Source organism: Grus americana, chromosome 1 (genome assembly GCF_028858705.1).
Source record: "Grus americana isolate bGruAme1 chromosome 1, bGruAme1.mat, whole genome shotgun sequence".
In the NCBI taxonomy this organism is placed as follows: domain Eukaryota; kingdom Metazoa; phylum Chordata; class Aves; order Gruiformes; family Gruidae; genus Grus; species Grus americana.
The window spans coordinates 218,292,005-218,317,034 of record NC_072852.1 but is presented as its reverse complement, the minus strand read 5'-3'; the positions used below and the strand labels follow the sequence as shown (position 1 = coordinate 218,317,034).

The 25,030-nt window shown below is 57.7% G+C and overlaps 4 protein-coding genes across 6 annotated transcripts in view; 1 reads left to right on the top strand and 3 right to left on the bottom strand.

Moving 5' to 3' along the window:
- The window catches only part of PGM2L1 (phosphoglucomutase 2 like 1), a 53,315-nt gene extending 45,472 nt beyond the window's left edge, over positions 1-7,843 (bottom strand). Inside the window, exons 1-3 of one of the 2 annotated variants that reach the window (XM_054836534.1) lie at positions 7,648-7,843; positions 1,830-2,594; positions 1,523-1,733 (exon numbers count right to left, since the gene is read on the bottom strand). In XM_054836534.1, coding sequence (XP_054692509.1) covers positions 1,523-1,733; positions 1,830-2,050 — 432 coding nt within the window. In that variant the 5' untranslated portion in view covers positions 2,051-2,594; positions 7,648-7,843. The remainder of the gene's footprint in view (positions 1-1,522; positions 1,734-1,829; positions 2,595-7,647) is intronic. The other variant, XM_054836543.1, reaches the window with a different exon arrangement.
- Positions 7,844-12,595: 4,752 nt separating this feature from the next.
- Positions 12,596-15,991, bottom strand: KCNE3 (potassium voltage-gated channel subfamily E regulatory subunit 3). The gene is made up of 2 exons (XM_054836638.1): positions 15,788-15,991; positions 12,596-14,552 (listed from the first exon to the last, which is right to left on the bottom strand). The coding sequence occupies exon 2, from the start codon at positions 14,537-14,539 to the stop codon at positions 14,222-14,224; it is 318 nt and encodes a 105-aa protein (XP_054692613.1). The 5' UTR covers positions 14,540-14,552; positions 15,788-15,991; the 3' UTR covers positions 12,596-14,221.
- Positions 15,992-16,751: 760 nt separating this feature from the next.
- LIPT2 (lipoyl(octanoyl) transferase 2) lies at positions 16,752-19,865 on the bottom strand. Its single transcript, XM_054836627.1, has 2 exons — positions 19,153-19,865; positions 16,752-17,911 (listed from the first exon to the last, which is right to left on the bottom strand). Exons 1-2 carry the CDS (start codon positions 19,622-19,624, stop codon positions 17,679-17,681), a joined length of 705 nt encoding a protein of 234 aa, XP_054692602.1. The 5' UTR covers positions 19,625-19,865; the 3' UTR covers positions 16,752-17,678.
- POLD3 (DNA polymerase delta 3, accessory subunit) overlaps positions 19,231-25,030 on the top strand; it is a 48,744-nt gene continuing 42,944 nt past the window's right edge. For both annotated transcript variants that reach the window (XM_054836605.1, XM_054836595.1), the window contains exon 1: positions 19,231-19,349. The gene's annotated coding sequence lies outside the window, so the exon portion shown is untranslated. The remainder of the gene's footprint in view (positions 19,350-25,030) is intronic.

Below are 25,030 nucleotides of genomic sequence, written 5' to 3'. Positions count from 1 at the left end.
CTTCTGAACCACCCATGCCCTCAGCTGTGCAGTCCCTCTCCTGCAGGAGAGTCCTTCTCCAAGTAATAAGTTCAAGCAGCCTTGTAGGAAAGCCATGATTATCACCTAGGGAAGCAAGGGCAAACAAGTACAATCAAACTGACTCTTCAGTTTGTATTTTACTGGTTAATTTTGGCCTCAGAAGGAGCTATAGAAATAGTAAGATTTCACTACTGCTGCTTTTAATCAGCATATTTTTCCCCAGTAACCTTAACATTAAAAAGTCTAAGTTCTCCTACTTCATGCATTTTTAAGATAAAAATATATTAATCTGTTAAAAAAAACCCTCTCAATTCACTAACCAGAAGTTATATAAAAAAACTTCCTAGAGTTCAATCTGGGTTATCAAGTGTATTATCAGGAATGCTATTTCCCTTTTCCACTCCTTCCCTCCCCAACACATCTATTGCCAGATATTTTTACAACAGCAGCTCTGAGCACAGAATGTGCAGATGGCAAGTGTTAATTTCTGCAAAAATGAAAGAATAGAGCATGTTTCCAAGTAGCAGAAAGCTCATCTAAGGGCCATGACGTAGAATTTACTTGTAGCCCTCCTGCTTTGATCCTGACAGGATGAAAATGAAGAGGAAACAGTATAAACACATTGACAATCAGTGTCATTAAAGGAAAAATAAAAAAATATGCCACAGACAGAAACCTAAACCACTGGTGCACAAGTGGTTTACCCTTCTTCATCTCCAAGATATTTTTTTAAAGCACAGGCCGTGTCATTTGGACAAACCAGCAGAAAATAAAAGTAACCCTTTCAATAATGAGTTAAGCAAAATAACCTCCAATACCATATCATTATTATAGTCCCAAATTTGCTTTGGGTGGTTTAATCAGAGCTAACCAAGCCTGCAGTCCTCTTGATACCCCATTGGAGCTGAAAAGGAAAGGAACATGCCAGAACTTAGACCTCTGGAGTCTGCTTCTTTCCCGGGGAGGGTGTTAAATTCAGGAAGCTAAGAAAAACAAAATTATGCCATTCAACCAACTGCATTCTAAATCATTAAACAATCCTTCCTCAAACCCAGTTTCACAAGACACATTTCTGTCTCAATGAAGAAGCAGTAGCAATAAGAAGCAGGTGCCACCAGTAAGATGACATCATACCATCCCTTCGCCAGGTACAGTCCCTGGATGGCTGCATGCCTCACCTTTCCCCTCTCATAGGTTAAGAACGTCTCAGTTACAGCTGGTAAGACTCAAACCAGCTATTTTTCGAATGAGACCTGCCACACAGCAAGGCCACCCCCGATTTCAGGGGAAAGGGCCCTGCTGAGGTAACACAGAGGGCCTTGGGGAGGGAGAAAGGAGCAAACACCACCCTCGGCACCGGGCAGGATGGGAAGGATAGCATATACGATGGGACAGATGACAAAACAACCCCAGGAGGGTGGAGAAGCCCCCACCGGGGGGAGTGGGGGGTATGGTGGTGGTGGTGGGGTGTTCCCGCCGCTCCCCCTCGCCACACACCCACCTTGTCCCAGCTCAGCCACTGCCACACCGCCTTGTCCAGCTGCGCATCGCCGGTGCTGCGGGCAACGAGCACGTTGGAGTTGACGTCCCCGGGGGCTCCGCACTCGCCCATGTCGCCGTCTGCGGGGGTCGCGGGTGGAAGAGGGGCGGATGACGACGGTGGCGGCTTCGCTTCTTCACTTCGCGACGCCCACAACGACACCGCGCATCGCCTGAGGGAGGGGAAGAGCGAGAGGAGGCGAGGCGGTGCCCCGGCGCACGGGGGAGGCGGGGGGCACCCGGGGCTCCCCGCGGCGGCCGCTATTTACCTCAGCTCAACGCTCGTAACGGCGATCGCCGCCTCAGCCGGCAACGGTCGCGGCTCGCGCGCCCGCCCCCGCCAGCCGCCCCGCCCCGCCCCGCGCGCTCCCAAGCACCTCCCACCGCCGCCACTCGACAGCAATCGTGGCCCCGCCCCCGCGCCGCTGTCCCACCAATCCCGCCTCTCCCACCCCACCTGAGGGGCGGAGGGAACGTCGCGGCAATGCATGACGGGAAATGTAGTCCGACTGCCGCCGCGGGCTGCAGAGGGGAGGGGCTGGTGGGCGGGGAAAAACTACAACTCCCGGCAGACCTTGCGGCGCCCCCCATTCGCCTCAGGGTGAGGGGAAGCGGACAGGGCTGAGGGTGCAGTGGCTTTGCCTCCCTTCAGGCGGCCCAGCTGCGGGGGGCCCGGCTTCTACCGCCGCATACCTTCTCCCGTAGCCATGTCCCTTCCCTCTCAGAGCCTCCGGCTCCGTCTGGCCCTCGCCCCGGGCTCCCCGGGGTGGTGGTAATGGCCCCACGAGTGGGGAGCCGTGGGCGCTGTGTCACATAGCGCTTGGCCTTCAAGAGGCCTGAGCAGGTTCAGTGTGGAGGTTTCTTCCTTTGGTGCAAAAAAAAGTGTACAGTATATCTCTTACCACCCCACTAAACAGGTGCTCTCTGCCTCCTGGGTGATACCTATGAGGAAAAGCTAAAATCTTCCCTGGTTGTGCCCTTCCTTCAGCCTCTGAGGCAGGCTCCAACGCTGCTGAGCGCATCATCTGTTCCCTCTGAAAGCATAATGGAAACGGCGCTACCCCAGGGGACAAGCCCGTTGTTCAGAAGCGTTTCCAGAGAGGCTTCAGCAGCAATTAAATTGCCATGAGGAGGAAAATCATAACCCCCACCTCCCAGGCTGCTTCAGTTCTAATTGAATTGCCCATCCCCAAGCAGAAGGCCACAGCAGTGACCACGTCTCGCAGCGCATCCTCATCCTGCAGAGCATCCTCATCCCGCATCCTCACCCACATCCTCGCAGACGTTGCCATAGAGACAGCAGGCGCTGCAGAAGGATGCGAGGCGAGAGCAGCGGGACTGCTGCCCAGGGGACGCTGGACATAAAGGGAGGTATGAAATGCAGGAGCTGTGAGTGGCACAGGCTTCTGGGGGAGGTAGAAAGAGAAACTGAAGGGAGAGGAAGGTGCAATGAGGGGATTACAAAGACATGGGGAGGCAGTTTGGGGTACCCAAGCAGCACAGCAAAGGATGTTGTTGAAAAATAACACAATATAGAAGGGAATGATCCATCCTAAGAAAACTTGGAAACCTCAATTTAACATCTCTCCCCTTCGAAACTCTCAAGTCAGTGTCCTGAAGGGACCTCTTTCTTGACTGCAGACATGAACAAATCCTCCGTTCCAAAGGTCTGACTCGAGTGTGGGGAGATGAACCTTTAAATTGGTCTATTACAGTAAATTACTGATAGAAGTCAACAGAAGATAAAGATAAGAAGGAAGGAAGTCAATATAAGTCTGTTATCACTAAAGGACTCTCCTAAGGTTGTTTCTGGTATAGAAGGAGAAGAGTCTGCACACCGATAGAGTGAAGAAATCAGGCATAATAGATGACTCAAACAGAAAGTGGGTGGGATACTCGGTCTCCAGATGGATTTGGGGGATCCATGCTTTGGTACTGATGCTCAGAGAAGAAGCAAGCCTGTGGGGCAATAGCGAAGGGCCCTATGACCAGAACTGCTATGTTGTGGGCCTTGCAGGACTGTGGTGACCCTGCTAGCCCAACCTGAGAGCAGGACTACACAGCTCTGCACTTCCCACCAGCTCTGGCTTCACCCTATGGGCTTCTGTACCCAATGCCACCCACCCCATGTTGTTTCTTCTCCCGTTCTTTTTTTTTTTTCCTCTTTCTTGTACATCTCCTTATAAAGAGGTGGCATCTGTAGCAGTGCTGAACCCATCCTGAGCCCAGCAGTCTGATTAAAACAGTGTCCCAAACAGCCAGATGCTGGCACATTTCTCCAGATCTCAGAATAGCTGACAAGGGTGGCTCCTTCAGTGAATTTGCACCTGAGAGCCAGCGTGAGGCGCAGCACCTGCTTTTCCTACCTCTGCTGCTCTTTTCTCCTTTGTGTTCTCTCTTCAAGAAGGCCAGAGCCCAGCATAACAGGAGGTCCAGCCCATAAAACCTTTGTTTTCTTCCAAAAAAAGGACAATGGCCATGTTAAATACCTCTCCAAAGAGCGTTTCTTACAAAACCTGTAGCTATTTGGAAAGGCACTAAGAGATGTTGTTAAAATGGAACTTCATACTTCAAATCCTTCACTTCTTGCCTCCTTTTTTTTTTTTTCCTTATGTGCTTAATGAAAACTTTAAATTATTCTCAATGGTGATTTTTTGCCATCAGAGCAAGCAGGCTCTTTCTGTACATGAAACCTTGAACCTCATTAAGTGGTTTCATGCGGGACAGTGGCAGCTGCGCCCACACTGTGTTATCACTGCTCAGCTATGTAGCCATGATTAAAAGCAGGATTTTCCTTTCAGATATTTAGATAGGAGAATTATCATCCTCTCAGATGTCAATGCTCCTCCATGATTGTCTCCCTGAAGAACAGATAAAACAGCCTACAGGATAAAAGTCTCCGCCTATTATTTCTTTACCAGGAGCAACCACAGCATGGAGAGTTTGAAACTTCTCAGGATCTCCCAAATGCATCCGAAGTCAGAGAGTGATGATCTGGCTTCCAGATATTTCCCCGTGAGAGGACCGAGGCACCACAGCGCATATAGCAGATGCCAGGCAGCCCAAGCAGCTCCAGAGCAGGGCAGTCATTTAAAAAGATTATAGGCCGTATGGCTTAGATCACACTTATGGAGATTTGCTATGTTGGCCTGGAGAAAACACCGACCTCACAGGAGATGACAACTAAGTCCAATGTATTTGAGGGTTAATCAGCCACCAGAAGAAATTTTAAAGCTGATTGTGTTGCTGCAGGAAAGTTAAACTGAGTACCATCTGCTTCCGTGCTGTCACAGAGCATTTTTCTCTGTGAAGAAGCCAGCACGATTCTGGTCTGCGCTGCGCTGGGGCCCAGCACATCACGGCTCTCCCAGGCACTTTGGGGAGATTGCAGAGCCTCCCCACACTCGCTGGCCATGCATGTTGCCGGCAGAAATCTCTATTTTCATCTATTACTAACAACAAAATTCGCAGGCCTTATGGCCATGGCAGAAAGCCAGAAAACAGGAAATTAAATTGCGAGTGAAGGAAAGCCAACATTTCTAAGTTTTCGCCCCTGCGTATCATTTCACCTAATTGAGGCACAGCATGCTCAGACCAAACTGAGCAGCAGCAAACAGTCTGGGGGCTAAAAACCATGGGAGAGGCCACATTGCCAGCAATGAAAACGAGCCGGGCTGGGAAGAGAAGGGCTGACAGGCTGCTGGCAGCCGCCGGCTCGTGTGCTGGGAGCTGCCAGAGCCAGCAGGGACTGTGTCAGGGCTCGGCTGGGGGGGATGACTTCTTCCTAGCCAAAACGAGCATGTGCATCTCCCTATGCATGTGTACAACTGCGTGCATGCATTGCTCGTGCTTTCAGGGAAAGGCCCCACTCTCCGTGCTGCTATGAAACCCAGAGTTCCCCCATGGAGCATAATTGCAACTATAAAATGGCTGTGCTTCCAAAATGAGAGTTTTCTTATAATGTAAACAAAATCATGGAAGTGAGTAGAGACTCATTAACAACACATAGCTCCTGTTTGCGCTTTGCAGTTATGCAATGTGAGGGTAAAGAGCGTATCCGTTCTCCTTTGCATGATTTAATATGTCTGTCCCCCTGGCAGCATCTCAGTATCGTACCCCTGAACAATGATCCACATATTTTGTTCTTACCAATGTGCTTAACCTGTTTTTCCTCAGAAGAAGGGCTAAGTATGCAGTGATGTCACCACACATCAGACATAAAAAACATCTGTACAATCATATTAGCATCCTCAGTGATCTGGTACCGCAGATGAAATCCTCACCCACAACAAACTGGATTAGCTCTTTCGATCGCAGAGCTCTGCCCAGCCCTGCACTGGAGAGCCTCGGGGCTGAACCCGGACGGTACAGTGTTTCCATGGCAATTTTACCGCACGCAGTTTATTCCAGATCGCCATGATATTCCAGGTTGTTTTTCCACTCCTGGTTTCCGCAGTAAACCAGGATTATGCGGAATGAACCCAGCGCATCCTTCCAGCTTGCTGCCGAGCCTCTGAGCGGGCACTGTGCATGCCATCACTCTGCACCACATTTTTTGTTTTATTATTTATGTATCCTGAACACCCTGTTTTCTGGTGCCTCTTAGGTTACCTGGTAATAACACAGCAACTCCTACGCTTTCATTTCCCTCTCTCAGAGCAACATATTGCCAGAAAGGCAGCGCAACTCTAGGCGCAGGCAGTAATGACATCCCTGCCAGTGGATAGCATGCTGCAAGGGGAGGGGCGAGTGCCTTTTGGGGCCTGAATGCCATTTTTAATCCCATCTGGGGTCAAAGCAGCCAAAGTGCTTTGTCCTGAAGAAGCGCAGGCGCTCTGCGGACAGAGCATGAAGAAAGGGAGCGGGCTGGCAGGTGGGAAGGATGCAGCGGGGACTGCTGAGATTAGGAATCACAGAATCCCAGACTGGTGGGGGCTGGAAGGGACCTCTGGAGATCATCTAGTCCAACCCCCTGCCAAAGCAGGGTCACTTCAAGCAAGTTGCACAAGATCATGTCCAGGCGGGTTTGGAATCTCTCCAGAGAAGGAGACTCCACAACCTCTCTGGGCAGCCTGTCCCAGGGCTCGGTCACCCGCAGAGGGAAGAAGTTTTTCCTCGTGCTCAGGTGGAACTTCCTGTGTTCCAGTTGGTGCCCGTTGCCCCTTGTCCTGTCGCTGGGCACCACTGAGAAGAGTCTGGCCCCTTCCTCTTGACACCCACCCTTTAGATATTGATAAGTGTTGATCAGATCCCCTCTCAGGCTTCTCTTCTCCAGGCTAACCAGCCCCAGCTCTCTCAGCCTTTCCTCACACCAGAGATGCTCCAGGCCCCTCCTCATCCTCGCAGCCCTCCGCTGGACTCTCCCCAGTAGTTCCCTGTCTGTCTGGAACTGGGGAGCCCAGACCTGGACACAGAACTCCAGCTGTGGCCTCACCAGGGCAGAGCAGAGCAGAGGGGGAGGAGAACCTCCCTCGACCTGCTGGCCACTCTCTTCTCCATGCACTCCAGGACACCATTGGCCTTCTTGGCCACGAGGGCACGCTGCTGGTCATGGAGAGCTGCTTGTCCACCAGGACTCAAGCTTGTTGTCCACCAGGACTGAGGAGAAGGACTTGGAGGTATTGATTGATGAGAAGCTCAACATGACCCAGCAATGTGCGCTGGCAGCCCAGAAAGCCAACCGTGTCCTGGGCTGCGTGTCCAGCAGCGTGTCCAGCAGGTCGAGGGAGGGGATTCTGCCCCTCTACTCTGCTCTGGTGAGACCCCCCTGCAGTGCTGCGTCCAGCTCGGGGGTCCCCAGGACAAGAAAGACATCAAGCTGTTGGAGAGAGTCCAGAGGAGACCACAAAGTTGATCCAGCGCTGGGGCACCTCTCCTATGAGGACAGGTTGAGAGAGTTGGGGTTGTTCAGCCTGGAGAAAAGGCAGCTCTGGGGAGATCTAATTGTGGCCTTCCGGTACCTGAAGGGGCCTACAGGAAAGATGGTGAGGGACTGTTTATCAGGGAGTGTAGTGACAGGACAAGGGGTAATGGGTTTAAGCTGCAGGAGGGGAGATTTAGATTAGATGTTAGACAGAAATTCCTTACTGTGAGAGTGGTGAGGCACTGGAACAGGTTGCCCAGAGAGGTTGTGGAGGCCCCATCCCTGGAAGTGTTGAAGGCCAGGTTGGATGAGGCTTTGGGTAACGTGGTCTAGCAGGGGGGGTTGGAACTACATGATCTTTGAGGTCCCTTCCAACCCAAACCATTCTATGATTCTAAGATTCTATGACTCCCAGGTCCTTCTCTGCAGCGCTGCTTCCCAGCAGGTCAGCCCCAACCTGTACTGGTGCTGGGGTTATTCCTCCCTGGGTGCAGGACCCTACACTTGCCCTTGCTGAATTTCATTGGGTTCCTCCCCGCCCAACTCTCCAGCCTGTCCAGGTCTCGCTGAATGGCAGCGCAGCCTCCTGGTGTGTCGGCCACTCCTCCCAGTTCTGTATGGTCAGCAAACTCCTGAGGGTGCACTCCGTCCCCTGTCCAGGTCATGGATGAATATGTTGAGCAAGTTGGGACCCAGCACTGACCCTTGGGGCACACCACTCACTACAGGCCTCCGACTGGACTCTGCACCGCTGATCACAACCCTCTGGGCTCTGCCATTCAGCCAGTTCTCAACCCACCTCGCTGTCCACTCATCCAACCCACACTGCCTAAGCTTGCCTAACAGCACGGCAAACGGCTTTCAAACTCTGCAGCTGCTCCTGGCTTGGTGCTTCACGACATCAGCCCATTCCTGCACCTCAGGAGCCTAACACTAAATACCCACGCTTTAAATGCGGTATGAAATGTGCAGCTCAGAGCTGCTGGAAAAACCTCTGCTCTCAGCCCAAAGGGAGGGCAGGGAGCAGCTCTCCTCACCGTTGCTGTAGTCTCAGCTCCCTGGTTCACGGGCCATGCCGCAGCCGGCAAACAGCCAGTGAGATCTTTCATAACGGGCAGCTTGGACCCAAAAACGCTCCACGAGTCCAATTCTACCCGTGGGCACGTGTCCGAGGAAGCAGCCCTGAGCCAGCAAGCAGAGAGGAACTTGGACTCGTCACCTCTTCCCACCTTAATCTTATGTCCTACCTGATAAAAAACATTTTATAGGCTCCAGTGACTACGCACTTAATCTGAGACTTAATCACATAGGGGCAACAGTATTTACCGAGGCCGCATAAGTGCAGTGGGTTAGCGTACCAGGCGTGGGTGCAGGAAAGCTGCAGTGAGCATCCCCATTCACAGCACCTGGAAGAGGCACCGGTCCAGCTCTCCATGTCCACCCTTCACTTGGGGCATGGGCTCCTTCCAGGGCTGCTGTTTCACTGGGGGGAATTTCGGCGCCTCCTGCTCACTTGGGCCTGGCCTTGGTCACCAGTCCCCTCGTATATCAGTGATGTCTGTCCTTTACAAACCAGAAGCCAAACACAGACCTGGTTATTTTTAATCCTCTCCTCTAGGTACCAATAGCCCACGGGTGTGCTTTCCTGAGCAGTTGTCTACCTGCAGAAAAGAGATGTGATGGGCCCGTTTGCTCTGGTGAGAGAACACAAAAGGAGTATGGATCGGTCTTTTCACCCCTATCTATCCCCTCAGTTAATCCCAAAGTACAGGGTAAGTTGTGTAGAGCTGAGGAAATTGGTACTGAAATGTCACTGCTTGAAACCGCTCGTGTTTGCATAGGACACTGCGAGCTGTGCTGCAGGGCTTTCGCCCGATACTCGCAGCGCTGAGCCCCGCAGCCTTGCACCTGCGCAGCCAGGACACCGTTACAGCTTCATGTCCCATTTCTTGTGGGCAGCGATTGCCTCTGATGTATAAACTGCCCCGAATCCCGTCCCCAGCTTTTCCACCCTCATTTCATAGCATTTAGTAGTAGCTCTATGCATGGGACAAATAGAGTTCATTAGGACTTTTAGTAGCTAAAACTCATTTAATTAGCAAATGAACATTGTCCAGTGGTATCTCTGCACCAAACCTATCAGCCAAATCGTGCTGCAGCATCTGCCCCAGACCACAGCGTGCTCCAGCCAGCACAATGAGCACAACCAGCAAGAACAGGGAGGGCGAGAGGGGCCTGGGGAAGTTACCCTGAGAATGTACAGGGGAACCCCCTCTCAACGTGGAAGATCCTTGTCTGGCATCCATCTGCTGCAGCGCAGGGGATGCACATCTGGCATCTGTCCGCTGCAGTGCAGGGGATGCTCGTCCAGTGTCCATCTGCTGCAGCGCAGGGGATGCTCGTTCGATGTGCGTTCACTGCAGCGCAGGGGATGCACATCCAGCGCTCCTCTGCCCTGCCATGAACTGGAAGCGCTTTCCCTTTCCCTCTCTTTTTTTTCTTTTTAATATTTCCCAAGTTTAGCTTTCCCCGTCACAGCCCCTGTCTGCCATGAGCTGCAAACCCCGCGATTAAGCATTCGTGCGTGTGAGCCTGGCTCAGCTCGCCTGATGAGAGAGCAGCGTGCCCTTCCCCAGCCAGCAGCCCGCTCCTCCCCTGCACGCCAGCTCCATCAGCAGTGCCGGATTCCCACCGGGCACCGACCGCTGTTTCGGACAAACAACTCCCTTTGAACACACCTTCCCCTACCTCAGTGCCACTGTGCCGCATATTCACCAGCCAAAACCACAGACTGCCGGAGGCACCTCATGCTCTGAGCTAAACATTCACTGATACCTGCTGGCATCGCTCGGCAATACCATCGCTATCAGTCTCTGCACTGCTACCATTTCACCTTGCACATTTCTTATCAAAATGCCCAGTATCAAAGCAGTCCCAGGAACAGACCTCCGCGATTCCTGTTGCTCTGACAATCCTACCGTTGCTTCGCTAAGCCAAGGTCAGCCTGAACTTCCCATGCACGCCACATTTCGGTATCCTTTTCCAAGTACCAGGCAAAGTGCTACAGACATCATCTCACCCATGATTCATTGCTGTGTGCTAAGAAAAAAATAATCTTAAACAAATTGGCCTCCCGTGAGCCCTTTTTTTTTTTTTTTCCCCCAGCTGCATTGCTTAAAACCTGAATGTAGTCAGCTACGATTTGCATGGTTGGATTTAGTGATTCAGCCAAGGCCAATGCTTCCCCAGCTCTTCTCTCTGTGCGCCTGAGTGTGTCTCCTTGCTGTTAAAACTGCATGAGCGTTACCCAGAAATTGTCTGCTCCAGGGGCTGCAGCACAGGGAGCGAGGCCAGAACCCCATCGGCTTTGACAAGGAATCTCTTGAGCTCTGGGATGAGCGCCTAATTAGTCCCAAAATCCTTCCTCCATCAGCAGAAGCAAACCCATTTTGGGATGCTCCCAAATCCATCCTCCCCTTATAGTCCCTTGTTTCCATACCCCTCTGAGCATCCTCAGCAGACCAACGCAACCCCCTACTGAGAATGAGCTCATCAAGCCAGCCTAGAGCTGTGGGTCCCATGGGGACACCCAGCCAGCCCGAAGCCATGGGTCCCATGGGGACACCAGCCAGCGCAGAGCTGTGGGTTCCATGGGGACACCCAACCAGCCAGGAGCCATGGGATCCATGGGGACACCCAACCAGCCCAGAGCCATGGGTCCCATGGGGACACCAGCCAGCCTGGAGACATGGGTCCCATTGCGACACCATCCAGCCCAGAGCCGTGGGTCCCATGGGGACACGCAACCAGCCTGGAGCTGTGGGTCCCACAGGGACACCCAGCCAGCCTGGAGACATGGGTCCCATTGCAATACCATCCAGCCCAGAGCCGTGGGTCCCATGGGGACACCCAGCCAGCCTGGATCCATGGGTTCCATGGGGACACCCAACCAGCCCAGAGCCATGGGATCCATGGGGACACCCAACCAGCCCAGAGCCATGGGTCCCATGGGGACACCAGCCAGCCTGGAGACATGGGTCCCATTGCGACACCATCCAGCCCAGAGCCGTGGGTCCCATGGGGACACCCAACCAGCCTGGAGCTGTGGGTCCCACAGGGACACCCAACCAGCCTGGAGACATGAGTCCCATTGCAATACCATCCAGCCCAGAGCCGTGGGTCCCATGGGGACACCCAGCCAGCGTGGATCCGTGGGTCCCAAGGGGACACCAGCCAGCCCGGAGTTGTGGGTTCCATGGGGACACCCAACCAGCCCAGAGCCATGGGTCACATGGGGACACCAGCCAGCCTGGAGACATGGGTCCCATTGCGACACCATCCAGCCCAGAGCCGTGGGTCCCATGGGGACACCCAACCAACCCACAGCCATGGGTCACACGGGGACAAGCCCGGCTGTTCCCTCCCCAGGGATCCCACGGTGCCCCGGGAAGGAGCAGGTGCCCATGGCGCAGGGACCCTGAGGCAGCTGCCACAAGGTGGCACTGGCACCTTGTCACCCAGCCTGGTGGTTTCCAGCCCGAGGCCCCAGGGTGGGGGCACCCAGGGCACCCCCCAGCCCTGCTGCAGGCTCCGGTCTGAATTTCACTGTGGAGATGGACGGGAGGATGCTGATGGATCAGCAATCAGGTGAATAACGATCACCACAGCAGCTATGGCTTGCAGGAGGGTTCTTCCTCCTTAGGGTCTTCTGGATTAGGGAAAAGCAGCATTTTTTTTAATTATTTTTATGACATGCCACCCTGTAAGAGGGTTGTCCCCTTGGGTCACAGTAGCAAAAGAGACTCTGGGGTCACCAGATCCATCCCAGCCACCCCCTGTCCCAGGAGGGCCAGTGGCCATCGGGAGGGGCAAGCAGACCACATCCCTGGGGGGAGGTTGGGGTACCACACTCACCATCCAGCACCCATCCCATCACGGGGACCCCCATTCTGGCCCTGCCGCGAGCGGCTGCTCGTGGCTCATCCCACCGGAGGAGCCGGTGTTGGAGGACAAACACCGCGGAGGTGGAGGAACCCCGAGTGCGGTGTTTGCTTACCCAAACCAGCCCAGCGGAGGGTTGCTGTCTCAGCTGTCCCCGCCTGGCCCAATTCCCCCAGTTTATTTGAAGATAAAGGGTTTATTTTCTTTTCCCAGGGCAGCAACCGCAAGACAAACACGGTGAAACTTCTCCAGCTACTTCCCGCTTGGGCCGGGTGCTGGGGGACGATGGTGTCGTTTGCCCCCACGCCCCTGGAAAGCCCCACCGGCACCACGTGCCCGGCTCAGAACTCACAGTGGGCTCAGCCCCAAAGCGGGCAGCCCCCCGAGGGCTCCCCAAACCCCCTGCCTGGGCTTTTGTGCCCAAGCCAAGGGCATGGGAAATCAGGAATTGGTGGCTGAATTGCTGCCGTCCCGGCGCCAAGGTTTCCAGCCCTACCCCAAACACGCTCACATCCAGTATTATTTTTTGGATTAGGGTTTGGTGTCACTGTTTGGGCTCGGGCATTGCAGCCGTGTTTAACCTTTGAATGCAGGCGGAAAGGCCCCTATGGGACAGCTAATCTAGCTGCAATTTAAGACATTAATTATGACATTATTAACAGGTTAAGACGTGCGAAGGACTGGGTCACCGGCGCTGCCCCACAGCCTGTTTTGAAGGATGGGGACGTTTACTGTCCTGGACACCGGCCACTTCACGGGCCAGTCCCAAACCCAGCCAGCTTAATAGCAGAGCTGAAGCCAAGGAGCCCAGCAGGACCCGAGAACATCCCCTTCCCGTCCGCCGCTGCGCCCTCGCCCCGTGGAAAACACATTTGGGACCTGCGGTACAAAAGGCCAAAGCTACAGCCGACAGCAGGAAGGAAGCAGGAAAAACTTCGGCATCACCGTCCGGAGCCCGGAGAGACCTTCGGGGACACGTGGAGCCGGATGCCTCTGGCCAGGCTCGGGCCATGCTCGCAGCGGGTGCCCGTGGCTCGAGCGATGCTCCTGGGCCAGCCGCAAGGAGAAAGCATCTCGTGTCCTGGGACGGAGCTCGTGATGCCGGTGGGGAATTGCTCCATTGTGGGGGATTCGCCCCATCACAAGGGCTGCGGTGCTGGGGGCTGCAATGCCAGCGTGGGGTTGCCCTTGATGCCCCGTCGGCAGCACACAGGGAGCAGGTTTAGCCCTTACAGCATCCCCTGGGCTCCAGCAGCCAGGGCAGGACACCGGCACGGAGATGTACCCCACGGATCACCCCCAACACCGACTTTGCTCGGAGAAGAAGCAAACGTGACCCCACTGGAAACTGCCACCTCCTTTAATTCCCCGCTGGAAAAGCGGGGCCCAGCCCAGCTCAAAAATTACAGGGTTTTAGCACCAGAAAAGCCTGCTAGCCCGTGTCACGAAGCTGATGGGAGCCCACGGAGGTCAACGCTGGCCGGTCCGAGCAGGGAAATGGTGAATTTTCCTCCTTGAAGGCCCGTGCCAGCCTCGGCAGGCCACGGTGGGAAAGGAGCTGCCTCTGCCATCCCCGTCCCCCCGGGGCTCAGCCAAGGTGGGTTTGTGGGACCAGGACCTGCCCGCGGATCGCACCCTGCCAGCTCCTACCAGATGGGAGCTGTAGCCCAGCCAGGAGGTCCCCGTGCTGCTCACACCGGGGCTGAGCACCCCCACAGGGGCACCCGGGGGGGTTCCCAGCACCTTTGGGGCCAGGCTGACCAGCAGCGCCGCCCCATCCCGCAAGCAGCAGGATGCGCAGCAGCGTCGTGACCCCAAACCCACCGGCTCGCAGGGGGCGAGGCATCGGGGCTGGGCTCAGATCATGGACACCCTGTTCTTGATGTAGACGTGGTACGGGTCGCTGCGCTTGTCCACTTTGCGGGAGCGGGTGTAGCCCAGGATGAGACTCCCCACCGTGGCGGCAAAGAGCGTCATGACGAAGAGGATGTACATGTAGGCGTTGTCGTTGCGGCCAGAACGGCCAGCGCGGGTGCTGGCGTTGCGGGTGGTGACGGCAGTGGCAGCAGGGCGATCAATGGGGCAGAGGATGACCCCGTGTAGCGTCTGGTTCAAGGCATTAAGCACCGCCTGGAAGCTTTGGTGCCAGGTCTCTGTCTGGTTGTCCTCCTCCATGTCCTCGCCCAGCCTACGGGGAAGAACAAGGAGGCTCAGCCAGGGCTGTCCCCGCAGTGGCAGTGTCCCCAGGATGATGCCAGGGATGTCCTGCCGGACCCAATGATGACCCCAAAATGGTCCTTAAAAACCTCCTCTGCCACGCAGCAAGGGTAGGAGCGAGGACGTCCAAACCCTTTGCATTCGCAGCAGCCCCCTCCCCAAATTTCACTCCTTCCACAGAGGCAATAAAGCCCCCGAAGCTTTGAGGCAGGTGCCTGCCCCCCCTCTCCTCCCCAGGCTGGGGACAGCGGGGGGAACAGCTGTCCCGGGGGGCCGGAACGGTTGGGTTCAAAGCCTGCTTTCCCTTGGGACGTGCTGGGACCGTGGGTACCACCCATGTCCTGCACCCTTGCAGGGTGCAGAGCCGGCACCCAAGGGACCCCGGGGGGACTGTCTGGGGTCCCCTCATCCTAAATAACACCTCTGGGACTGATCCTGCAATGCATTGACCCCACTCCCTCCAGGCCAGGTCCCCCAGGGTGAGCAGGGACCTCCTTTTCTCCCCGTTGGTCCTAGCCCAGGGCCAGGATCTGCAACCACCCTGGCAGGGGGGGAGAGGTCCCCCCGCACCCCCATGGACCCATCCTGATGGGTCGCTGCCCTAAACCCTCCCAGGGATTTCCCTCCCCATGGGTCCCTGACCCTCTCTGACCCCCCCGGGGACACAGTGCCCCCCTGCCAGCCCATCCGGGACCCCCATGTGCCCTCCACACCCTCACATACCCTGGTGCCTCGCCGGGGCCTCGGGGCAGGTGCGGACGGGAAGGGACACGGGGACACGGTCCCCCACGTGTGCCACCCTTCAGGGCACGCCAGCCCCACAAACCACTGTCATCCACCCCATCCCCCCCTGCTCCCAAGCACCCTATACCTGCAGCACTGGCAGCTCACCCCCCAAAAAAGGGTCACCCCAAACCCAGGGTGCACCTCCCAGGACGAGACCCCACCAGCGAGGAGGAAGAAGGGGCTGAGCAGCCATGAAGCCACGGAGATGGGCTCAGACCCGGCTGTCTGCCTAACTTAGAAACAAGTTTGAAGCAGGAGGAGGCTGAATTTGGGAGATTTAGGACAAGATCTGGGTTTATGCCAGGAAGGGGACCCACAGACAGGGTGTGGCATAGGGGGACCCCACTTTAGGGGGGGCGTTGTAGGGCCAAGGAGGGGAAGGGGGGGTCCAGAGGGGTGGGAAGGGGGGATTGCACTCACCCGGGGTGCCCTCCCTGCCTGTGCTGCTGCCAGGCTGAGCCGGGACTGGAGCATCGCGGGGAGGCGGCGAGGGATGCCGGCCGGGCTGGGAGTGCCGCCAGCCTCCTCCCCTTCCCGGGGCAGAGCCACCTGCCAAAGCCACCCAGCCCCGACACGGGCCACCAGCCTGTCCCCAACCCTGTGGGTCCTGCCACAGTCCCCTCAGCCCGGCCGGATGCCGGAGGCTTTACGGGGCAGGGAGAGCCGGACCCTGCATTTCCCTCCCGGCACACGCTGCCGGTCACGCTTTCCTGTCTCTCCTCTGTCCGTCCCCGCTGTCCCCAAGTCCTCGCACCGGGCACCAAGCCTGCCCAAGGCGCCTTCATTCCCGCTCGCCATCTCCTCCCGGAGCTGAGCCAGCTCCATGAAACGGGGTTTTCCTTCCCATTGCCCCCCCGGGCCCTTCCAGCCCCGCTGCACCCAGCTGCACCCTTTGCCCACCCGAAACCCCTGGGAGCTACAGGCAGGCACCCATGGGTGACTCACGGGGAGCTGCCAGTGCTGTGCAGCGGCAGAGGTACCCCAAAGCTCGTGGGGCAGAAAGAAGGCCTGGAGCAGCAGTGAGGGGCTGCAGGTGGGGGTCAGGTCCTGCTCCGAGCAGGGCGCAGGGATTTAATTTCCCATTTTCCATTTCTCCTGACCCCAAAGCATCCGTCTGACTGTGGGGCTGTACCTGCGATCAGCACCTCCGAGGCTTCGGGTCTGCCAGCAACGGGGGTGACTCGGACACGGCCGTGGCCATGCCACGCACCAACGGGGGAAGGTTTCAGACAGCCCAGGCTGGGTGCTGCCCCTCCTGCCCACGCACCGGGAGGGCTGCGAGCACCCCGAGGGGCGGCAGGCAGCTCCGGGGAGCTCAGCCTCAGGTTGGCTTCTTACCCCTTAAGAAACCTGTCAATTAAAATCAGTTTATTTGTGTCTAACCTATAGGTTTGCATTCACGGGCACGCACCCCAGTGCCATCGGAGCCCGGGGGTGGCTGCGTCCCTTCGCCCGGGACGGCTGCTGCGAGCCCACACCGACGCTGCGACCGGAACAGTGATTTTGGAGGAGCTGATGCCGCCTGCACAAACCCTGGTGACATCTCCTCAGGCACCACAGACCTGGCGGGCGCAGGTCCCCATCACCCAGCTGAAACACTCGATCCCACGCTGCGTGGTCCCATGGGGTCTGCGACGGCTGCAGCTCCTCTCCTCAGGCACCCCGACCCCTTCCCCTCCTCCTCCCGCATTCCCACCGCGTTGGCATCGCTCTGGTGGCCTCTTAACCACCATTTACAGCCTCTTATCAGCGATTTTTCCGCCCTGACACCACGGCAAGGATCTTTGCGAGGATTTCTGCAGGCGCAGGGCGAGGAAAAGGTCATTATTCATAAAGCCGTGGGGTAAATAAACGAGCAAAGGATCAGCAGCCAAAGTTCCCAGCAACTCTCTTTATACAAATCAGCTTCTTTTTATGTGGCAGCGAGGGAACGACACTGAACCAACCAGTCCCTCTTCCTCTTGTCCAAAAGGCACGTGAGTGTTCACCCGAATTTCGGATTTTTTGGGGAGAGAGGCATTAAAAACACACAGAACTGCCTGCATGGGCATTTCCCCAGCGAACGACGGGGACGTGGTACCCTTGGAGATCTCTGCCGAGGGACAGAGACCCGCGGGGCTGGGGAGAGCAGCCCTGATGGAGGTTTGGATGTTTAAGCAACAGCCCAAACCTCTGTGCCACCGTTCACGCACAGTCTATAGGCACCGGCACGAGAGCTCGTCTCGCAATAAAGCCCCAGGTGGCTGCCGTTGCCGTTCGTCAGCCATACCGAGGGTTTGCCAAAACACCCAGCCAAGGTGCCGCGGCTCTTCTAGTCCCCAGGGTCTTCGGAGCAGACCAAGGTGCAGTCGAACACCTCCTGGAAGGAGTCGAGGAAGGGCTCGAGGATGTGGTCGACGGTGACGTGCCGCCCCAGCTCGTGGCTCAGCGAGGTGACGCCTTTCCCCTCCAGCCCGCAGGGAACGATGTGGTCGAACCAGGTGAGGTCGGTGCAGCAGTTCAGCGCCAGCCCGTGGGAGGTGATGTGGTTCCCGCAGTGCACCCCTGCGGGGGTCCAAGCACCCACCCGTCAGCACCCATCCCCAGGGATGTCCCAGCGTGAGATATTTAGTGACCGCACTGCTCAGGCCACTATAACCCCCCCCCATGCCATGCTCCCTGCCTCTGCCAGGGAAAACCCCTAAGCCACAGGCAGACTCCCCAGATTTGGGGCAGATGGGGTGCAGTGTGTCCAGCTCCCTCCACCCCACCCCTGCATCCTGCCGCTGGAGTTTCAAGTGGGTTTGGACACGGGGCTGTGGTGCAAAGTGGGGTCTGGGCTGCAGGACCCTGAGACCAGGCTGCAGAGCCCGACTGGGGGTGCAGGGCTCCAGGAAGGGGTGCAGGACGTGGGGCTGCGGTGCAGGGCCTGCCTGGCCTGCAGAACAGCACGGGGGCTGGCGAGGGGGACGGGAGAAGGGGGCAAGGCTGGCGACCAGGCTGCAGGCACCCAGTCCTGGGTGCGAGGGCCTAGGTGCAGGGGTGCAAAGTGCTGGGCCCTGTTCTGGGTGTGAGGCCCTGGCCAGGCTGCGGGGGCCCAAAATTGTGCTGCCCCCCTCCCTCGGTGCATAGTCCCCCGTACATACCCCACCCATGCACGTGCGTGTGTGCGTCCCCATGCGTAACCCTCCCAGCGCACGTGCCCCCGTGCGTGTTCCTGGTGCATACCCCCCCTCGGTGCATACCTCCCCGGTGCATGTTCTCCCCGCACCTGCCCCCGGTGTGCGCCCCCGCACCCTCATGCATGGCCTCCCTGCCGCGTACCCCCCCACACCCCCCTCCCGCTCCCCGTGCATGCTCCTCCTCGGGCATGCACCCCCCCGCGTGCCCTCCCTCGTCGCATGTCCCCGGTATCACACCCTCCCCCAGCTGCATGCCCACATCCGTGTACTGTCCGCTCGGTGCACCACCCCCCCGGTTCGTGCCCCCCCCCCCCCGTGCATGCCCACCACCGGTGCATGTTCCCCCCCCCCCCCCCCGTGCATGACCCCCCCCGGTGCATCACCCCCCCGGTGCATGTTTTCCCACCCCCAGTGCATGCTCCCCCCGGTGCATCACACCCCCCCCCGGTGCATGTTCCCCCCCCCCCAATGCATGCCACCCCCGGTGCATCACCCCCCCCGGTGCATGTTTTCCCTCCCGGTGCATGCTCCCCCCACGGGTGCATCCCCCCCCCCCGGTGCATCCCCCCCCCCCCCCGCCCCCCACCCCCGGTGCACGTTGCCCCCCCCCGCCGCCGCGCTCACCGATGGCGCAGAGCTTGCTGTCGCCCATCCAGACGCCGGTGAAGGGCGGCGGGAGGGCGCGGGCGGCGGCCAGGCCGAAGCGGCGGCAGAGCCGCAGGATCAGCTCCTCCAGCGCCGCCACGTAACCGCGCAACGGGAGGCGGCGGCGGCGCAGGTCGAGGACGGGGAAGGCGAGGAGCTGCCCGGGCCCGTGGAAGGTGATCTGCCCCCCGCGCCGCGCCGCCACCAGCCCCGCTCCCCGCGCCCGCAGCCGCGCAGCCGCCTCCGCCTCCGGGGCGCCCCGCAGGCCCCAGGCGTAGACGGGCTCCGCCGGCTCGCTGAGCACCACGCTCTCCCCGGGGACGGAGCTGGGGACGGAGCCGGAGCCGGGCCGCGCCGCCCGTACCGCCGCCACGCAGCGCTCCTGCACCCGCAGCGCCTCGGCGTAGGGCCGCAGCCCCAGCCGCAGCACCCGCACCGGCCCCCGGGACATAGCGGCGGGGAGCGGCACCGGGGAGCGGCACCGGGAGAAGGGGAGCGGGTAGGCCGCGGCCGCCGGGGCCGCCGGGAGGTGCCGGGCGGGGCGGGCGGCGCGGAGTTCCGCGGATCGCGGGGTGGGGGGGGGGGACGGACGAGAAGCGGGGGCGATAGGGACAGGGGACGGGGATGGGGACAGAGGGCCCGGGGGGTTGTGGAGAATGGAGGTTGTCGTGGTTGTGCCCCAGGCGGCAGCTCAGCCCCACGCAGCCGCTCATTCACCCCCCCCGTGGGATTGGGGGGGAGAATCGGAAGGGTCAAAGTGAGAGAGCTCGAGGGTTGAGATAAAGGCAGTTTAACAGGGAAAGCAAAAGCCGCACACAAGCAAAGCAAGGCGAGGAATTCATTCCCCCTTCCCACGGCAGGCAGGAGTTCAGCCATCCCCAGGACAGCAGGGCTCCATCCCGCGTAACGGTGACTTGGGAAGACAAACGCCATCGCTCTGAACGTGTCCCCTCCTTTCCTTCTTCTTCCCCAGCTTTATGTGCTGAGCATGACGTCATATGGTATGGAATATCCCCTTGGTCATTGGGGTCAGCTGTCCCGGCTGTGTCCCCTCCAACTCCTTGTGCACCCCCAGCTACTCGCTGGTGGGGTGAGGAGCAGAAAAGGCCTTGGTTGCTCAACAGAAACAGAAACATCTCTACCTTATCAGCACTGTTTTCAGCACAAATCCAAATCATCAACCCTGTACTAGCGATCGAGGGCACCCTCAGTAAGTTCACAGACAACACCAAGTTGGGTGGGAGTGTTGATCTGCGGGAGGGCAGGAAGGCTCTACAGAGGGATCTGGACAGCCTGGATCCATGGGCCGAGGCAACTGTGTGAGGTTCAATGTGGCTCAGTGCCGGGTCCTGCCCTTGGGGCACAACAACCCCAGGCACCGCTACAGGCTTGGGGCAGAGTGGCTGGAGCCAGCAGTGTGCCCAGGTGGCCAAGGTGGCCAACAGCATCCTGGCTTGGATCAGCAATGGTGTGGCCAGCAGGACCAGGGCAGCGATCGTCCCCCTGTACTGGGCCCTGGTGAGGCCGCACCTCGAGTGCTGGGCTCAGTTTTGGGCCCCTCACTCCAAGAAGGACATTGAGGTGCTGGAGCGTGTCCAGAGAAGGGCAACGGAGTGGTGCAGGGTCTGGAGCACAAGTCTGATCAGGAGTGGCTGAGGGAACTGGGGGTGTTGAGCCTGGAGAAGAGGAGGCTGAGGGGAGACCTGATGGCTCTCTACAACTCCCTGAAAGGAGGCTGTAGCCAGGTGGGGGTTGGTCTCTTCTCCCAAGGAACAAGCGATAGGACAAGAGGGAATGGCCTCAAGTTGTGCCAGGGGAGGTTTAGGTTGGAGATCAGGAAATATTTCTTCACCGCAAGGGTTGTCAGTCACTGGACCAGGCTGCCCAGGGCAGTGGTGGAGTCCCCATCCCTGGAGGGATTTAAAAGCCGTGTAGATGTGGTGCTTGGGGACATGGTTTAGTGGTGGCCTTGGCAGTGCTGGGTTAATGGTTGGACTTGGTGATCTTAAGGGTCTTTTCCAACCTAAATGAATTTGTGATTCTACGGGGAGAGAGGGGACAGGCACAGGGGATGGGGACAGCGATGGAGGACAGGGGGGAGGGGACAGGGGGATGGAGGATGGTGGTTCGGGGCTGGAGCATGGGGGACAGGGCCTGGGGACATGGGACGTGGCCCGAGACAGGGTACAGGGGGTGAGGCCTGTGGTGGGGGATAGAAGAGAGGGGATGGGGACAGGGGTAGGAGATTGGGGACGGGGGATAAGGCACAGGGACGAGGGCAGGGGCTGGGGGTGGCTGAGAGGGCCCAGGGCTGCAGGAGGGGGCACAGGGAGGAGAGACAGGGCCCCCATCACCACAGGGTGTGGGGCACAGGGGGGGACACAAAGGGGCGAGGGGGGACAGCGCAGCGGGGGCAGGTGGGGGACGGGCAGGGGGATGGGCGTCCTGGTGGGGACGGGGCGGGTTGGGCTGGGCAATGGCAGACCTGCTCAAAATGGGGTAAAATCGGGATTCTGGGGTGGCACCTCAAGGTCATGGACTGCAAATAAAGTTATTGCGCTGCTGAAACGCTGATCCGCGCTGCAATTAGTCACCCTGCGACTTTGAAAGCGATAAAGCGTTCCCACCTCAACTTTTTATTACAAATGTAGAAAACACAGACCGCTAATGAGTCAACCATTAAAACCTGAGCAAACCGTTCCCAGCCTGCTGTCCTTCCAACTTATCGACCGGATTAAGCGTGTGAAAGTATGTTTTGATTTTATAGAGCAATCGACTGTGTTAATAAACTCTTGTTTTTATCAAAAATACGCTTTGCTGGTAATCAACCGTCGGTCGCCGCGGGTAATTTGGCTGTCGTCTGACAGCAACGTTAACTTCTCTGTGGGTACTTGCAGGGAAGGGAAGGCATTTCCCTTTGTTTACTCATTTTCTTGATGAAAAGGAGCGAGCGCTTATAAAATTAATACAGCTTGTGGAGGGGAAAAGATATATATGGGAAAAAACCATGGTAAACCTCCGCAGGTCATCGTGTCGGCTCGTATTCGAGCACACGGAGCAGAACTCCGCTTGCTTTGGGTGGGATCATCACCTCGGCCACCGACTCCAGGAGAGCTGCTCCGGCTCTCTGTCCTTGGCAGGAGAGACTCGTATTTTGCACCAACATTGTGTGTGTATCGAGTTATTTCCTTTTTTTTATGATTAAGCATCAACTTCTTGCCTGGAGATCAAAGCCAAATGCTCTTCCTTTTTGGCTTGCCGCGGCGCTGCATGCGTAAGATGAGGAGAGTTGTGTGTAATAGGTCTGGGATCCTCGTAAATAAGACGACAGAGATGAGCGTGGTTGCGTCGCTGGGGTATTTACTGTCAATATCCTGCTTTTGAAGCGGGGAGGAAATTTGTATGCATGGGAGTCACGGCTGGCTCACGTTTTAGCCTTCTGTCTGGGGTTGAGTATTTTTAAAGGGTTTGTTTTGTTTTTTTTTTCTTCCTGATGGGGTAATTTGCTGTTCTGTCGTACCTTTTGCTTTAGGTACCTTAAACATTAGCCGAGCCTCTTGAATCCTCACCAGTTCCTTTGATTGCAGAGCCCGATTTTCTGGCGCGAGAGCCTCCCTCGGGGAGCTCGAGAGCTGATGCAGGTCGGGGCTTAATAGCAGGAAGGGGAGGGGAGGACAAAGGTGGTGGCTGTGAAACAGGTGCCTGGCAAGAGGGACTGTCACAGCTCACAGAGAGCTGCAGACAAAGGGCTACGTCTTGGCTCTGGTGAAGTCCGGGACAAAATTCCTGTTGACTTTGGCAAGGCTGGGATGTCACGGAGAGGTGACGGAGCTGTCCCGTTGTCACGGGCAGAGCCAGGAGCGGGGTGCCCGGCCTGGGATGCCCCTTGCACATCCACAACCCCCTCCCCACGCAGCCCCAAGTCTTTCAGCAGAATCCCATTTATTTTTTATTTGAGCAAATTGTACTCAAGGGCCACACCAGCGATGGAGCTAACCGCGGCTCTGTTCACATGTATGGAATCATAGAATCAGGTTTGGGTGGGAAGGGACCTCCCAGCCCACCCAGTGCCACCCCTGCCATGGGCAGGGACACCCTCCACTAGCCCAGCTTGCCCAAAGCCCCATCCAACCTGGCCTTCAACACTGCCAGGGAGCCAGGGGCAGCCACAGCTTCTCGGGGCAACCTGTGCCAGGGCCTCAGCACCCTCACAGGGAAGGATTTCTGCCTCACATCCCATCTCCATCTCCCCTCCTGCAGCTTCAGGCCATTCCCCTTGGCCTGTCACTCCCTGCCCTTGTCACCAGCCCCTCTCCAGCTTTCCTGGAGCCCCTGCAGGGACTGGAAGGGGCTCTAAGGTCTCCCCGCAGCCTTCTCTTCTCCAGGCTGAACCACCCCAACTCTCTCAGCCTGAGGTCTCCATAGCAGAGGTGCTCCAGCCCTCGCATCATCTCCGTGGCCTCCTCTGGACTCGCTCCAACAGCTCCATGTCCTTCTTGTGCTGGGGACCCCCGAGCTGGACGCAGCACTGCAGGGGGGTCTCACCAGAGCGGAGCAGAGGGGCAGAATCCCCTCCCTCGACCTGCTGGTCACGCTGCTGGACACGCAGCCCAGGACACGGGTGGCTTTCTGGGCTGCCAGCGCACATTGCTGGGTCATGTTGAGCTTCTCGTCCCCCAACACCCCCAAGTCCTTCTCCTCAGGGCTGCTCTCCATCCATTCTGTGCCCAGCCTGGAGTTGTGCTTGGGATTGCCCTGACCCATGTGCAGGTCCTTGCCCTTGGCCTTGTTGAACTTCATGTGGTTCACATGGTCCCACCTCTCCAGCCTGTCCAGGTCCCTCTGGATGGCATCCCTTCCCTCCAGCGTGTTGACCAATGTGCTACTGACGTGAATTATTTGAAGCGTGCAGGAGTTCAACACACAGGCTAGAGCCCAGCTGTGCCACAGGCTACACAAGCTCAGAAGAAAAAGCCTGTCCCAAAGACATCGCAGCATCCCTGGCTGTAGGACTGACACGTGTCTCCCTTCTCCTGTCGGGCTGGAAGGAGCTCAGAGGTCAGCTCCTCCGTCACCCTCGCCCTGGCCAGGTTTGATCCTGGCTGACCGTGATGGTTTAACCCAGGCTGGAGGCCAGGTGCCCCCAAAGCCGCTCTGTTACCCCCCTCCTCAACTGAGCAAGGGAAAGAAAATATAACGAAAGGCTCGTGGGTTGAGATAAGGACAGGGAGATCACTCAGCACGGGCAAAACAGACTCAACTTAGAAAAAATAATCTAATTTATTAACAATCAAATCAGAGTAGGATAACGAGAAATAAAACCTAAATCTAAAACCACCTCCCCCCACCCCTCCCTTCTTCCTGGGCTCAACGTCACTCCCCATTTCTTTCCCACCTCCCCCCCAGCAGCACGGGGGGATGGGGAATGGGGGTTGTGGTCAGTTCATCACAACGTTGTTTCTGCTGCTTCTTCATCCTCGGGGGGAGGACTCCTCACACTCCTCCCCTGCTCCAGCACAGGGTCCCTCTCACGGGAGACAGTCCTTCACCAACTTCTCCAATGTGAGTCCTTCCCACGGGCTACAGTCCTTCACGAACTGCTCCAGCGTGGTCTCTCCCACGGGGTGCAGACCTTCAGGAGGAGACTGCTCCAGCATGGGTCCCCCACAGGGTCACAAGTCCTGCCAGCAAACCTGCTCCGGCGTGGGCTCCTCTCTCCACGGGGCCACAGGTCCTGCCAGGAGCTTGCTCCGGCGTGGGCTTCCCACGGGGTCACAGCCTCCTTCAGGTGCCTCCACCTGCTCCAGCGTGGGGTCCTCCACGGGCTGCAGGTGGAATCTCTGCTCCACCATGGACC

Bases quoted from the DNA above. Each gene is read 5' to 3' on its own strand.
- KCNE3 (XM_054836638.1), bottom strand. From the start codon at position 14,539: ATGGAGGAGGACAACCAGACAGAGACCTGGCACCAAAGCTTCCAGGCG.
- LIPT2 (XM_054836627.1), bottom strand. From the start codon at position 19,624: ATGTCCCGGGGGCCGGTGCGGGTGCTGCGGCTGGGGCTGCGGCCCTAC. The intron at 17,912-19,152 runs GTGAGCGCGGCG...GGACCCCCGCAG, and splicing joins CAGCAAGCTCTGCGCCATCG to GGGTGCACTGCGGGAACCAC.